Source organism: Antrostomus carolinensis, unplaced genomic scaffold (genome assembly GCF_000700745.2).
Source record: "Antrostomus carolinensis isolate BGI_N321 unplaced genomic scaffold, ASM70074v2 scaffold10778, whole genome shotgun sequence".
NCBI lineage: Eukaryota > Metazoa > Chordata > Aves > Caprimulgiformes > Caprimulgidae > Antrostomus > Antrostomus carolinensis.
In genome coordinates, this window is record NW_010332287.1 from 11,095 (window position 1) to 25,839 (window position 14,745).

The following is a 14,745-nucleotide window of genomic DNA, read 5'->3' on the forward strand; positions in this document are numbered from 1 at the left end:
GTAGGTGTGTCACTGATGAAATACATATTTTTGTGGTTGAAAATAAGGGTTTTAAAAATGTCTATATGTGTATGTATATATATTACTATTTTTCTAATCACTAGGCTGAAAAGTACTACCAGCAAAAATGCTTGAAACACAGTCATTTTCCTGTTCTTCTAAGGACAGTAATGAGCCATCCCAAGGTATGTCAAATATGTCTTCTATTATACAGTTTTCAAATAGTTTAATGAAGGGCTTAAATTTAAGACATAAGAAATGGTATTTTGTATTTGTAATATTATATAACACTAGTCCCCTTTCTTGGTTCTTATCTGTCATGCTGCTTGAAAAACCTTTATAGAAATGATGCATTTGTAGACTTTGGATGTCAGTCATTTGCTTACTGGTGTCACGCTATCCTCTAATGACAGTTCAGTTTTCTATCTGAAAACATAATTGGCTGTATTTCAATTGTAATTTAAATTTAATTTTTAGATTAAAAAAAATGATGAGTAATTCCACTTTCTCACTAAGTTATAGTTCTATCTTGCTTTTACAAAGGGCTTAGAAGACTTGCATGTAAAAATGTTTGCATTTACCAAGGAAGACCAAGTCAGTAAGAGAGTAATCTTTTTTTATTGAAGCTGTTCAAGAATTTCAAATTTTTTTAAAATGTCAACGTTGTTAGTTGCATTAGTGATGTAAAGAAAATAAACATAATTTTTACAACTTTGATGTTTCAATTTAGTAAAATGTAAGAATAATAACATTAGAAAGAACTAAGTGAAATTAAAGTAATGTATATGTCAAATTCTGAATTTCTGTGTTGTGCTTCAGAGTACAAGATACAAAGCCTATGTATGCTTTGTTAGGATTGTGCCATGTAGGCATCCTGTGAAGGTTTCTGGCTCTAGAAACAGGCACAGCAAGATCCTATGAAATATCTATTTTATATCTATTTTAATGGGCTGTCTTTTAAAACAAAATTTTGCAGACCATCTTTTCCTTTCCAGTAAGGCTGTTTGTGATAAACTAAAGTTTAAAGAGCCTCAGCTAACCTATAGGCTTTTAATGTTTTAGGCTGATGCTTTAATTAAGACACACTAAGATACTATTATTAAAAAAAAAAACAACCCAAACAAAACAAAATGACTCCACAGACTGTATATGAAGGTTGTCTGGTTGTATTTTACAGTTTAATTCCTATTACTGTTATTTTTAGTTCATCTCCAAGGTACATTAAAGCATGGTATCCTCTTGAACGTAATTAGGTTAATGTTTCATGTTTGTAGGACAGCTTTTTAGACTTTTTAATAGCCATACTGGTAGGTAGGTTTCAGTGTCTTGTTCTGGTTCCTGACACCTTTCATTAGTGACCTCTGCAGTCAGATTCCCATTCTGTGTATTAATTCAATAATTATCATTCAATAATGTGCCATAGTATCATTTATGTATGTGGTTATTAGGCTAACAGAGGTTAAAGAATATAATTGTGAAATTCACATATTCTCATAAAACAGTTAATTTATATCATGTAGCTTTAAATTCCCAGCACTGGAACTACTGTTCTGGAAATTAATCTCTTCATAAGGTTGAAGCAAACATTTTCTGGAACTAAGTGTTGTATATATAAGAGTAGTCTAAGCTTTCCTCTAATGTCCTGTGACCTTTCCTGTTTTCCTCTGAGCATTTCTGTAGTAGCTACCACCTTTGCCTTTTTGGGTTCTGATACTATTTTTTCTGTTTCAACAAAATCCTTGCTGAGGACTAGCATAAAATTACCAAACTCGATTCATTTGGGATTAATTATGTAAAATTAATTATAGCAAATTATATTTTGATCCTTGTCCCCTTTGTCATATTTCATCTCTTTGAAGTTATTCCTTCATATTCTTCAAGCATTTTTTGAATCTCTCACCTTGTATTTGAGATTGTGTTAAAAAAGGAGAAACATTCTGTGCAAAAAGTGTGCATAGTAATAGGTGTAGCTCTTACATTCTCTTAGTCAATTTCAGGACCAAAGATGACCAAGTTCCAAATTAAAAGAGGAAAATCAGGTATGAGAAAGTCTGATATCAGCCCACAGTTGAAGTTTAGCAACCTCCTGTTTTCTCTTTCTTTCTCCAGATCAGAATGAGCAGATCATCACAAAGCAGCGTAGCTGTGCTTCTGTAAATACTCCATTACCGTGTATTAACAAAGCTATTCATCACATTCAAGAGTTAGAATTAAAGATGGAGAAATACTTTCAACAGGTATGTTTATGGTTGAAAGTAGCCAAGTGCTTTTTATCTTTATAGGAACAAGTATGCTTTTAAATAAGATAACTATGTTGATTTTTCTAAAAAATTAACTTCATGTCATATATACTCTCCAAAATAGTGCCCAGGAGGTTCACTTACTAGTCATGATGTGTTTTTCATCTACTTAACAGTTTTGGCAAATCAAACTATCTTATTAAAATGAATATACAACAATATCATAATGTAATGTCAATATATCATAAAGATTAGTAAATTCATAAATGATGATTCATATGCACACAGAGTCAAGTTGCTTCAATGATATCAATTGGCTGCGAAATAGTTTTTGATACTGATCTTGAGTAGATAGTCAAATTGAGCTACGTGCCATTTTCTATCATTTGTAGTAAGCAGTGCTTTTTCCTGACAATTAACAATTCCTTGATTAAAAAGTTTCTTTGCTCTCAAATTGAGAGACATGAATTTGAAAATGTTACGGTTCTTTCTGTAGCAGTACATGATGTTTTCCTAGCCTATATAGATTTTGTGTGAATAGAAACAAGAATAAGGAGAAACTAAAAAAATGAGTAGGTAGATGAAGAAAGAATGCAATATATACCGTTTCAAAGTATAATAAAATCTTCCCATTAACTTCTTTGAGAACATTATTATTATCATTTAAATAATTCACTTTTACTGGAGAAGTGTTTTCCAAATGTTAATAAATTTTGCATATGTCTGCACTGCAGTAAGAAGATCTGATTGCTGCTGGTACAGTCAAGTTATATTTAAATAATTTATCTCAAACACCGACAATAATGTCGTCACAGCAGTACATCAGGAAAACTATCTTAGATTGGTATTCCACAAATTCTGTTAAATAGTCTGCAGGGAGATTTCTGCAACTGCAGCATAAATACTAGAACAATCCAAGGTGCATGAACTACAGTCATATCTTTATTTACAATATAGACATTAGTTTGATAGGAAATTTTATATTGCCTCATTCACCTTTGTTTAAAATAGTGTGAGAACAGTGAAATTATTTTAAGGTCAAAATTTTGTCATCAATATACATGAATTAGATGGATAATCATTGACATGTCCAGGTGTTTATTCATTTTAATGTTACCTTAAATTGACTGTGTAAGTCTTGTGCCTATTTTCCACATTTCTTCCAAGTTCTGGTTACTTGATATTCAGAGATTCAAAATAGTCTGAGACCTCTAGATGGTGACATCATTATAACTATGAGTTAATGCTCTTAAAAATCAAATTGGGCATATACACTCAAATGACTATACTACAAATATAGGGAATTTGTATTTTACTTGTCTATATATGAATTTTTTTACACCTCTGCTAGTAAGTTAAGTATTACCAGCAATGTGTCCAGTTGACACAGAAAATCTCATATCCATACTGTTAAATTCTTACCCTCCAAAACAGTATAGATGTTATGTGCACTGCTTTTGAGGAACGGTCCCTGACCTTTTCCAGTTCCTGAATTGTGCTTGGAAATGGTTTAGGAATGGTTGGGGAATGTGGTAATCCCCCTTGAGATTAAAAGCAAAGTACAGAGGTTAAGAGTTAAAATAGAATTAATAGTATTAAGGGATTTAAAAAAAAATATTCTACAAAATTGAGTAATACATAATATGCATGTTCAAAAACTGGGTTTTATTACCAACCATTTGGAGATGCACGGTTTTTAGGAATTTAAAAACTTTGTAATTATTTTAAAATGTTAAAAAGCATTCATCTGGATGTACACAAATTAGATCCTCTTATGGTACAAAATTCAGTGGCCTGTTATGCTTTTTGTTAGAAAACAGAAAAAGCATATAACATCTGAGATGTATAATGGAGTTTATGTTTGCTTTTGCAGTATGATTATGTTCTTAAGGAGGAGAAAATACCATGGTAAGAATTACGCATACAAAATAATGCGTGTGTTTGAATGTCAGGTAATTATTTGCTGAGATGTTAGTCTGGCTATAAAGTCTGGTCTGAGAACTGTTGAGTTTACCAAGTTCTTCAGTAACGTAGAATGCACCTAAAATAAACATTCATAGTGTCTGCACGGTTTAGTTACTTCAGAAGACAAACTGTCTTTATGGAGAATTTCTTATATCTTTCTTACTCAGTGTTTATTTTTCGAACATTAAAGATGATTGCATGTCTGAGGACCCTCTTAAGGGATGGATTTGTGTTGGTGACAGTTGTTCAGTTATTGATACTTCTGAAATTGTATCAGTTGTTGCAGTTGTCTCAAGTACCTAAATATGAGTAAAGGTCCTTATTTTAAGCTCTCGTTGTTTCAAGTTTTAGGTTATAACACGATGTAAAAGCATTCTGGATGTTTCTGCCTACTTTGCTCTTTGTGAAGTTCTCTGAATACTGTGCACAATATTCTGAATTTGCACAGAGAGTCAAATTTACTTTCATTTTGGATTGGCTAGACACAGGGAGAGGACAAGTAATTAAATATGGAGTTAGAAAAAAGTTTGAATGAAACAACCATTTGTTCATCACATGCTGTAATAAGATGGGGGGAAAAAACCAAGTTTTTTTCATTTTTTTCTTTCCCAGTTTTCCCCTACTGCATACTGTTAAGATTCATAGTAAATGCATGATTTTTGTGTTTTCAGTGTAATTTGACAGCTACTTATATTAAGCTAAAAAAATTGTGTGTTTGTGTGACAAAATTGCCTTGAATCAGACTATTGTGTTTGCAACTATGTATCTTTAAAATTAGGGAGCAAGCGAAATGCTTGTTAGAATCAAAACAGAACATAATTCCTAAATTAAAAATAAGAAGTTGAAGAATTGCTTTTTCTAGATGTTTGCACTGGAGATATCTAGAATATATACAAAGCTATTAAAGACTATAAATATAAAATGTTTTTTTAAAACACAAAACTCATGCAGTTTTTTTCTAAATTTTACATATTGGCTGCATGTGTTTTGAAATACACTAAAGAACTCAGACTTTTCCTAAGCTTAGGATACAATACAGATGTATTTCAAAGCCAAGTACTCAGAAAGTACACAAAATAAGTCTGAATGTGTAACTTTAAATTGAGTTATTCATGATATAGGCTTCTTTATGATGTCGTTCTAGTTACAAAGATTAAAAGAGGAGTTTGAAGAGGAGAATGTATCTCATACACTGAGCTTCTTGTCCTGGTTGTTTTCCTCAACACACCCTGTATTTCTTTGTATGTTTTTACTTCATGTCAGACACATACTGAGTTATTTTGTGTTTGCCTACTTATCTAACTCCTGTTTATCACACTCCTGCTTCTATATCTAATCTGATATCTCTTCCATCACTAGGTCACAGTTTTCCCGTCCAATATCTTACTATTTTCCATTACTGCACAGGATTCTTTTTCTTTTCCTTGTACTTTAGATGTATTTTCCGTTGATCTAGGAAGCTCTAATAGTATTTCTTTTGGTCTGTTTTTGGTATAGGCTTTTTGTCTGTTATTTCTTCATGGAAAAGGAGCTTTTTTGTGGAGTTCTTCCAAACACATATGTTCACATTCTGCACGTATGTGAAATGTAATGCTGTGACTGCAGATTTTGTTTCATCTTAGCTGCATATGAAGGACCTGTGTGTGCTTTTTAAGCCACGCATGTGGGCATAAGCAGGTGGTGGTTATCCTTTGTCCCTTTGTTCTCAACTCCAGTAGGCTAATGAGTCTCTTAAGTTCACATGAGGGCCTTGATTTGCTTGTGTTCTTCTTTGACTACTTGTGTTACTTCTTTCCCCCTCTCACTTGCAGGTTAAATTTGTCCTGATCTCATTTTAACAAAGCCCTCCTCATCTCTGCTTTTGAGTCTTCCAGATTTCAAAAGCTTGTCTGTTGGAAACTGTTGAAGCCTTGTGCCTTGATCAGTTTTCCTTCTTATCTCTAAAAAAATACTTTTTCTTCGTTGTTGACCCTCAAGTCATGACTTCCCTTAAACTGATAAAACTAAAACTGTATCTAACCTGCAGTGGCAATGTATCTGTGTCTGCACAGATACAGCACTAAATGCTTCTGACACTTGGAAGAGTCCGGAAAGTATAGCATATATTGCTCCTGTGTGGAAAGATTAACAGCTTTTCTATAACAGTTTCTCTTTGGCATGTCCTTGGGTATGAGGACAAAAATTGAAGATCTGTCTAAGTACAAGATGTAAAGAAATCTGTCTTGTGTTTCTGTAGAGAAATATGAGAAAAGCCTTTATTTGGGACTTGTACAATTAATAATTTTTCTGTATGACTTACAGTGGTTTTTAACGATTATTCCATTTAACTAGCCAGCATTTAAATGCGTAACATTCAAGAAAGGAAGTTTTTACTTCATGAAAGTAATATTTATTTAACAATGCTAATTTAAATTCAGTCTAAAATTTTTTTGTAACAGCAGCTTTTATCTACAGGATAACAAAACAGGTCAGTGCTAAATCTATCGAAGACACATGGTTATCATTATCTGCTAAGTTGGATTTTAAAGAAGCTGATGTATCTTGTGAAGGTAAAACTATTTCATAATACTCAGTCTGAGTGGTAAAAGTTACATATCTTCATTTAATATATGCTTTGTATTTGTAATAATAGTTGTTTGTTGCCTGCTCTGTATCTTACGTAAATGATGTGAGTATTCTTTGAAATCTGTCTGTATCATCTGTCAAGCTGAAAGACACACATTTTAAATGTTGTATTAAGTACTATTAAATCATCCTGTTTGCAAGAAGATAATTTACATTTCTGTATTTAGATTCATACTGTATTTTAACCCATCTAGGATTTGAACCAGCTCAACTAGTTGTGTTGGTTGTTTGAAATTCTAGGGTTTTTTTTAAATTTAGTTTCTGTAAAACAAATAACTACTTTGCTGTTAAAGGGTATTCATAATGTACTCCCAATGTAGAGTTCTGTTTTTTACAGTTTACATCTTTATTCAGATGATATATTTTTTTTAATTGTTTTAAGTAGTACAGAGATTGTGTGCAATTTTTTTTTAAGCCAGTGTGTAACCTTTTAAGTACTAGTAGCCTGAAGTGATCCTGTCTGCAGTAAGTTGTGTGATAAAATTTCTGTTGATGGGAGTGAAGCCAAAATTTCACTCTATATTTTAAGTAGTAGTCCTTCTTTTCAATGCTTGCACTTTTTAATCAAGTAATTTAGGGAATTATTGACTATGGTATCAAAAAGGAAATGTCTTGGATTCTTCAGCTTATGTAATTCCCATTTTTTTGTAGATCAAGACAATGGATTATGACCTCAAAGAATCTTTTATCAGAACAAATAACTGATACATTTTTGATAGCCAGATTTCACAGAATGAAATGTTGGTGATTTGTGTGTGTCATGAGTAAAACAGTGCTGTTGGGATATTACAATGAATATTCTTAGAACTCCAAAATTTTTAATGAAGTCATTGATACTTCCTTAGGAAAAGAAAATTAAATAAGTATTCTCTAAAAAACTGAGGTAATTAGGAACTTGTACTATTATTTGGATGATTACTTACCTAATCAACAAGGTAAGGATGAAAATTTTGTACCATCTATATTAATACATTTTGTTCCATTCTGCATTGGAAATAGGCCAGAGGAAAATGCTATTGAATGTGAAAGTTCTGTTTGTTACCAGTTGCTCTTGCTTTGAGATATGTGAAGAGGCTAGCTTTGTATTGAGAAAGAAACTGGAATAAAGAGTGTATGTTTAAGCTTTCATAAGAAATAATTATAATGCATTTTTAAAGACAGCAATGTAACCAATTGTGCTTACTGTGATATGTGTGAACAGGCCAACTTTGTGTTGAGATTGAAGCTTGAATTAAGTGCATATGATTAAGCTTTCATAAAGAAATATTTTTTAATGTATTTTTAAAGATGGCAAGACATTAACCTTGAAACAGGAAACAGAAGCTTTGCTACTGGAAGTTACTGAGCTAATTAAGCGGCTGGAGGCTGATCGTGAGGAGGCAGAAAAAGCTTTGGAGTTGGAGAAACAGCGAAGAAAAAAGCTTGCCATGAAAATTGATTCTATGTCACTTTGGAAGCTTCAGCAACTCCCCGCAGCTGTGCAAAAAGGTATTGGTGTTGAAACTAAGAATATTTGTTACTTTTTAGTTAAGCTCATTACCAAGCATAAGAATCAGGATATCACTACAGTTGTGCTTACTGTAAGTAACTAGGAAGTGAAGTGGCGTGTAGGGGGAATGTTCCATTTGAACATGCAGCCCAGCACAGGCAATCCGGGTGCCAGGAGGAGCTGTGCTTCAGTACTGATCAGTTCTGAAGCAGCTCAAACTCCCTCATACGCTGCTAATATCTTTTTCAGTTGGGTATAGCGAGCTTTGGATCCTTTGTATCCCCAACTCCAAAACCCCAGGGGCTGACCTTGAGTCTCTCCTGGAGCTTTCTGACAGAGACTCCAGGTAGGTCCATTCGCCCTGGTGTTCCAGATAAAAACCAGGACATAAGGTGTTACCAGTTTGCAGAGACTGCTTTCTTTAAAAGCGGCTGCCTCTGAAGGACAATTTATGATGCCCTGAAAATAGGAAGAGATTGAATAAAGAATCAGAATTAAAATTCATTGACAGGTTAGAAACTGCTTTTGGGAGAAGATTCACTAGCAATAGAAAGGTCAGTTTTACAGAAGCAAAGATCTGCGAGAAGGTTGATCATATAATCATTCTTCAGCACAGTAGTTCAGGATTTAAGCTTTTTGATGTATTTACAGTGATGCAGCTGTAAATAATTTTGGTGTGTTGCTTATACATTCCTATTGCTTTTACTTTACTGTTTAGCATTCTCTATAAATATCAACAGTTTGGAATACTGGAATATATATAACACATTTTCAACTCTTAATATATGCAATTATACAGTTGTTTGTTTTTGTTTTTGTTTTTTTTTAAAAAAGGGGGCAAAATAAACCAGCATGAAGTTTGGCTGTGAATATTAACCAGCTCTCTCCTGTGATTTACCAGTGGGCTATGTCAGTATGACATTGTGTCCTTGGAGTACATTTGTAATTTTCAGGATTATAACTTTTCATAGTATTATCTATAAGACAAAAATTATGCTAAAATAGAATTGAGGATAAAGGGAGAAGACCCTCAGGGATGTTGTAATTATCCTTAATCTAAGTATTACAAACCCAGGAGATTCTTAAAGAGTATGCATGACCCATTCAGACTAGACACCGAATCCTGTTATTTCATCAGACTTCCCTTAATTTCCATTGTTGATAGCTCCTGCTGCATCTACATCCTGTAGCACACTCAGGTAATTGCAGTGACATAACCTATCTTCAGAAATTACCTTCTCTGAAATATAACAAAAATCCAATGTAAAACACATTTTATTAATCTTAGGTATTGCTTTGTATGATGTAGAAAAGCCACTTGTTCATACAATGTCTCTTTAACTTTTTGTAGCAATGACATAATAATTTTGTAAATTTGTGATTTATGTCTTGTTAACACAGCAAAATTTATCAACTGTTAAGGGTTTGCATTGAATATTCCAGAGCTACTTCTCAGAGCTAGAGAGCCTTTATTTCTCAGTAAAATGTGCTTCTCTCTCAAATTTATGGCAGCATTTACTGCTCTTGAGATATTTTCTGATTTTTTTCTTATCTGAAAATCTTACTTTACTTTCCCTAGTTTTGTATCAATAACCTTTCTATATAGAACATCAGTTGCTGCAGGACACCATTTCTAATAAGTGATTTCTTAGCAAAATAAAATATATGTTGTCAGTCAGCAACCAGTGGTCTGGTCATGTATTTTCTGTAAAGACCCATAGGAAATTGATGCCAAAGCCAGAAGAGTAAATGCAACAAATTAAATTGAATGAACACTGGCATACTTCTGTGTAGCAACACAAATATATTTTGTTTGTTGTCTTTGAGTTTGTATCTTTAGTTTAGCTTTCTTCAAGCCACGCTTAGTTCAGGAGGTGTCCCTGAACTGAAAATAGTTGGCATATGAAGAGGATGTGGGATTTGTGTTTTTCCTATTCTTCCTCTGCATCCACATATGTCTGTGGCTGGAGACTAGGAAGCTCAGTAGAACTGTTCTTCTGTTACAATAGACTCCTCTAGATATGCCTTAAGGGTAGAAATTTTAATTTCCTTAATAAAAACAAAACCACCCCTCACTTTGAAGATTCTATTGAGTTACATATCAGGATTATTAAGTACGAATTTAAAAACAGCTCCATTGCTCATGCAATATTTGGTGATGTCTTTTGTAACCGATGTCCTCTTTTCACCTTCAAAGTAGTTTACAGCGAAGTTTTGCAAGTCTTCTAGTTAGTGTTGAAACAATGTATTAGCTAATCTCACGAGATATTCAAGATGTCACTCAGATACTCACATTTTTTATACTAATTATCTTTATAACAGAATATGAAATGTGTATTCAAGATACCTTGGAGCTGCAATGGCATTTTGATTGTAAAAGCCGTAAGCTGCAACAGGTACAAAGCCAAATACTTAAGACACAAGCAGCCAACAGAGAGATTCAGGAGGATATAGACTTCATGAAGAAACACAGCCCTCTGCTGGAAGAAAAGCTGAATCTAGAGGGTGAAGCTGTGAAGGATGTGTTACTGGCTTATGAAAAGGTAAATGCAAACAAATGAAGATCTTTTAGAACCTTTCCACTACATAGGTGCGTACCCTTCTAGAGAACAGCAGTCTCTTGGAAGTACTGAAGTCTGTTTTAAATTTTGTACACAAAGACTGTGAATTGTGTACCAATACCGCTACATACAGGCACTCAGTGCAGATAGAATCCAGGGAGGATAATGCTGTTGGCCTTCAATAAATGTCTCTTAGGCATATGTGGAATGTAATTCTAACTTTGTAAGTTGATTTTATGTGGGATTTTTCACAGGAAAGGTATAAGGCACGTATCTAATATATGCATAGATTCTTAGATTTCTCACAGGCATCAGTGTTTGTTCTGGAATAAGGAGATGTTAGAAGCTGTCAAAAAATGTTTGTAAGATTTAATTAAAGTGCTGATTTACATTTTTCCTAATTTATTTGTTGATCGTATTTGTTGATAATAATTTATGATTAGTTGATAATAAATGCCTAATGGGGATAATGTCAGGCTGTATAATCAAAGTGTAGTAAAGTCATAGGTGGGTTAAAATTGATGTCTAAAAAGGGAGGGATACTGTGCTACTATAGATTTTAGTACTAATAATTATGTTTTCTATATATTTTCTATAGTAACTTTTAAATACAAATCCAGAGATTGATCTTGTATTTACAGTTTTAAAATGGTCTTTTGTTTGTAAATTATTCTAAATAAATATTTATTCTGATTTGTTTCAGTTTGAAGTTCTCATATTTTGAGGACTCAACAGTCATGTCAAAATACGTCTAGAATTGAAGAGTTAATTGCCTATTGCACAAATAATATGAGAATTATCATGAATTAGTTCTGAAATAGCTCACAATTCTACCAGTGTTATGAGATACATTCAAATAAAAACAAAATAAATAATACAAAATAAATTAAAATTAAGTTGTTTACTTTGCTTTTTATTTTGTATCCTTTTTTCTTGTTACTATCTTAGAATATATTGTATGCAGTTAAAATATTGAGGTGTGCTAAAATACAACTCAGGAATTAGACTTAAAGATTTTTTTCCTGAAGAATATTTTAAATAAATCCTTTTTTTTCAGAGGGCTTTTTTTCTTTCTTTCTTTCTTTCTTTCTTTCCAAAAAGTGACACTGCATATCATAAGAAGATAGATTTGGTGTTACTGTAACTTATTTATATATTTCATTTCAACAAGATTTCTAGTTGCCCAATAAAATACTTATGACTTTCATTGTGCTCTATTTTATATGCTGTTTGTTACTCAGGTTTGGTTTTTCCTCCTGTAGCCTTAAAAAAGCAACTGATACTTCATTTTGTTTACAATTAAAACAATTATTTAATTTTGAATTTCTGTCTTTTAATGTCCAGAGTTCTAGTTGGCATAGTGAAGTGCTAGATTATAACAAAGATTTATATCATGTTATTTGTTTATATTTGTAATATTTTAAAAAGCTGAACCAGCAGACGTCCATACCTCTATTTGAGAGTTGTTAGGAACTGAATATCCCAATACTATTTATAACATTGAAAATTGTGTTCATTGTTTGCATTGTCTCAGACCCCTCTTTTACATAGGTGACGGTTGGTCTTGCACGTTCTGTAGGAGATGTTTAAGTAATGATTCTGTGAGATTACTGAGTGAAACCTCAGTGGCTTCTTTTAACATTATTTCTTTCTTTCTGCTCCAGAGGTCACTATCTTCCCATGGAAGTAGCCACCTTTCCACAATAACTTCAAAGTTTTGTAAGAGTGAAAGCACTCTAGCTACCATTTATTTATGTTATACAATTTTGCAAAACACATTCTGTTGTCTTTTGCTAGGATTGTATCTATTGTAGACCATGCAGAATTTGTTAAGTTGTATGAAATCACAAAGTACTACTTCAGCTTTAAACTTCAATTTTTAAGCTGCAAAGAATCATACAAATCTTGAATTTTTTTTTTTAACATTATGTATGATTTTTATATAACTTATTTCAGAAAACTTGTTTTATTTTCTTAGACATCAAAAATATACAGTGATGTTTGTTGTGAACTCATGGAAATCCAAAATACAATGAAAAAAATTGATGAAGAATCTGAAAAGAAGATAAAATATATGTGTGAGAAAATTAAATATGCTGAGGCGCTATTGAATCAATACAAGTAAGAGCTATTCAATATGGTATTATAGTGTCCTGTTAGTTTTAATAGAAAATTTGCTTTTAGAAGTATTTTTAAATTCTGATTTTTGTAAAATTAAAATTACTAGAGTTATACATAAGAAGTGTTTGCCTTGTTTGTCTTAGCTTACGTTAGCAGAATAAGGAAGGGATGATGTCCAGAAATATACCCAAGTGGATAGTTCATGAATTGACTCCTGAAGCGTGCCATTTTTACCTTATTTTACTTACGTATGAATTTTTAATCCCTTTGACAGAACTGTTTGCTATCATTCTTATAGCTGCACAAATTACTGGCATTGAACATCAGCACTTATCATAGTACCATAGTTACAATTATAACTTAATTTTGAACTTGCATATTAACCGGAACAATTCTAGCCAACAATACATACTTTTGAAGCTATGGAAATACCTTATCTTTCTTTTTTTAGCAAGAAACCAAACTTTATTGGGTTGCAAAGTAACTTCTGTATGGCAATGACTTATGTTGCATTTTCCTTACTGTAACCTCTTGTCTGGCTATTAACCCCTGAATTATCAAGTAGAGCTATAGTAACAGTAGGGCACCACTAAGGGCCAGTCACTGACAAGTAATCTCTCCTTTCTGTCACTGAACATACAAAGAGTCAGCACCAAGAATAACTATGCCAAAGAACAAGAATGCCAAGTACTTTCATGTTTTGTAGGAGGTTGCACTTTGCTGCATATGCCTGTGGCTAGCTGCCAGGTTTTATCTGGCAATGTAGCAAGTGACACAGTGGCTCTTTTTCACTTGAGATGAGGAAAACTTATAGATCTAGTTGAAAGACATCAGTAAATATTCGAGATAACCTTACTGGCAGTAACAGATGTTTCCGTATCGCAGCTGTGTGACAGCAACTGTTCTTCAAATATCCAATATTTCAAAAACAGTGCATGGCAATTATGAAGTATATGCATCTTGTAGTAAGTCATCAGATTTGATCTATCCTATTCATTCAGAACTACCTAGATTCTATATGCCAGTTGTGCTATGTACTACCTGAGCTGGGACAGCATGTACTGTTTTGGTATTCCAGAGAGTTGATGTTAGAAAGTGCCTGATGTACAGTAGTGGATGTAAACCTGTCCTGCTCACTAATGCTTCATTCAAGGCAGCCAGACTGATGCTAATGGTTGAGACGTACATGCAAACTCTTGTCCTTGGTAACCTAATTTCAGTAGGTGTTAATTTCCCATCCAGCAAAACTATTGCCAGGTACTGTACCATCTAACTCCTGTTTCTTTTCAAAGATCATTCTCATGAGAATACACTATAGAGTTGGCCTCATCAGTTTACCTAAGGAGCAACTACAGAGCTGAAGAGAAGTTTCTAGATACAGAATTTCTTAATTTTTAAAGAAATTAGGGCTTTAGAAGGGTGTCTGTTATCTAAGATATGTGTCCCATCTCAAGTTATTGCCATATCTCTTCTACAATCATTCTGTCTCTTCAAAATTAAGAAACTTCAGTTCTCTTAGTGCAGGATGTCTCTTTCTGTACACCTATCCATTCATCTTGCAGGAAGTACTGTGAGCACTAAATAATCTCTGATCATTTTTAGGGGAGAATTATATTTATTGGACTAACAGTGAAATTTAGACTTCACAAAGTTCCTGGCAGTAGCATTAAGTTCCTTGAAGAGACAGACCATCTTTTTCTGCTAGGTAACTGGGTGAGTCTAGAATGCTGTGACAGTCTTTCCC

At 33.1% G+C, this 14,745-nt stretch overlaps 1 protein-coding gene across 1 annotated transcript in view; it reads left to right on the plus strand.

Annotated features, from left to right (window-relative positions):
* Positions 1–127: 127 nt before the first annotated feature.
* The window catches only part of CCDC178 (coiled-coil domain containing 178), a gene marked incomplete at its 3' end in the record, with an annotated part of 46,019 nt that continues 31,401 nt past the window's right edge, over positions 128–14,745 (plus strand). Inside the window, exons 1-7 of the mRNA XM_029086343.1 lie at positions 128–185; positions 2,110–2,237; positions 4,114–4,148; positions 6,660–6,754; positions 8,118–8,318; positions 10,642–10,862; positions 12,859–13,001. Of these exons, the coding sequence (XP_028942176.1) occupies positions 128–185; positions 2,110–2,237; positions 4,114–4,148; positions 6,660–6,754; positions 8,118–8,318; positions 10,642–10,862; positions 12,859–13,001 (881 nt within the window). The remainder of the gene's footprint in view (positions 186–2,109; positions 2,238–4,113; positions 4,149–6,659; positions 6,755–8,117; positions 8,319–10,641; positions 10,863–12,858; positions 13,002–14,745) is intronic.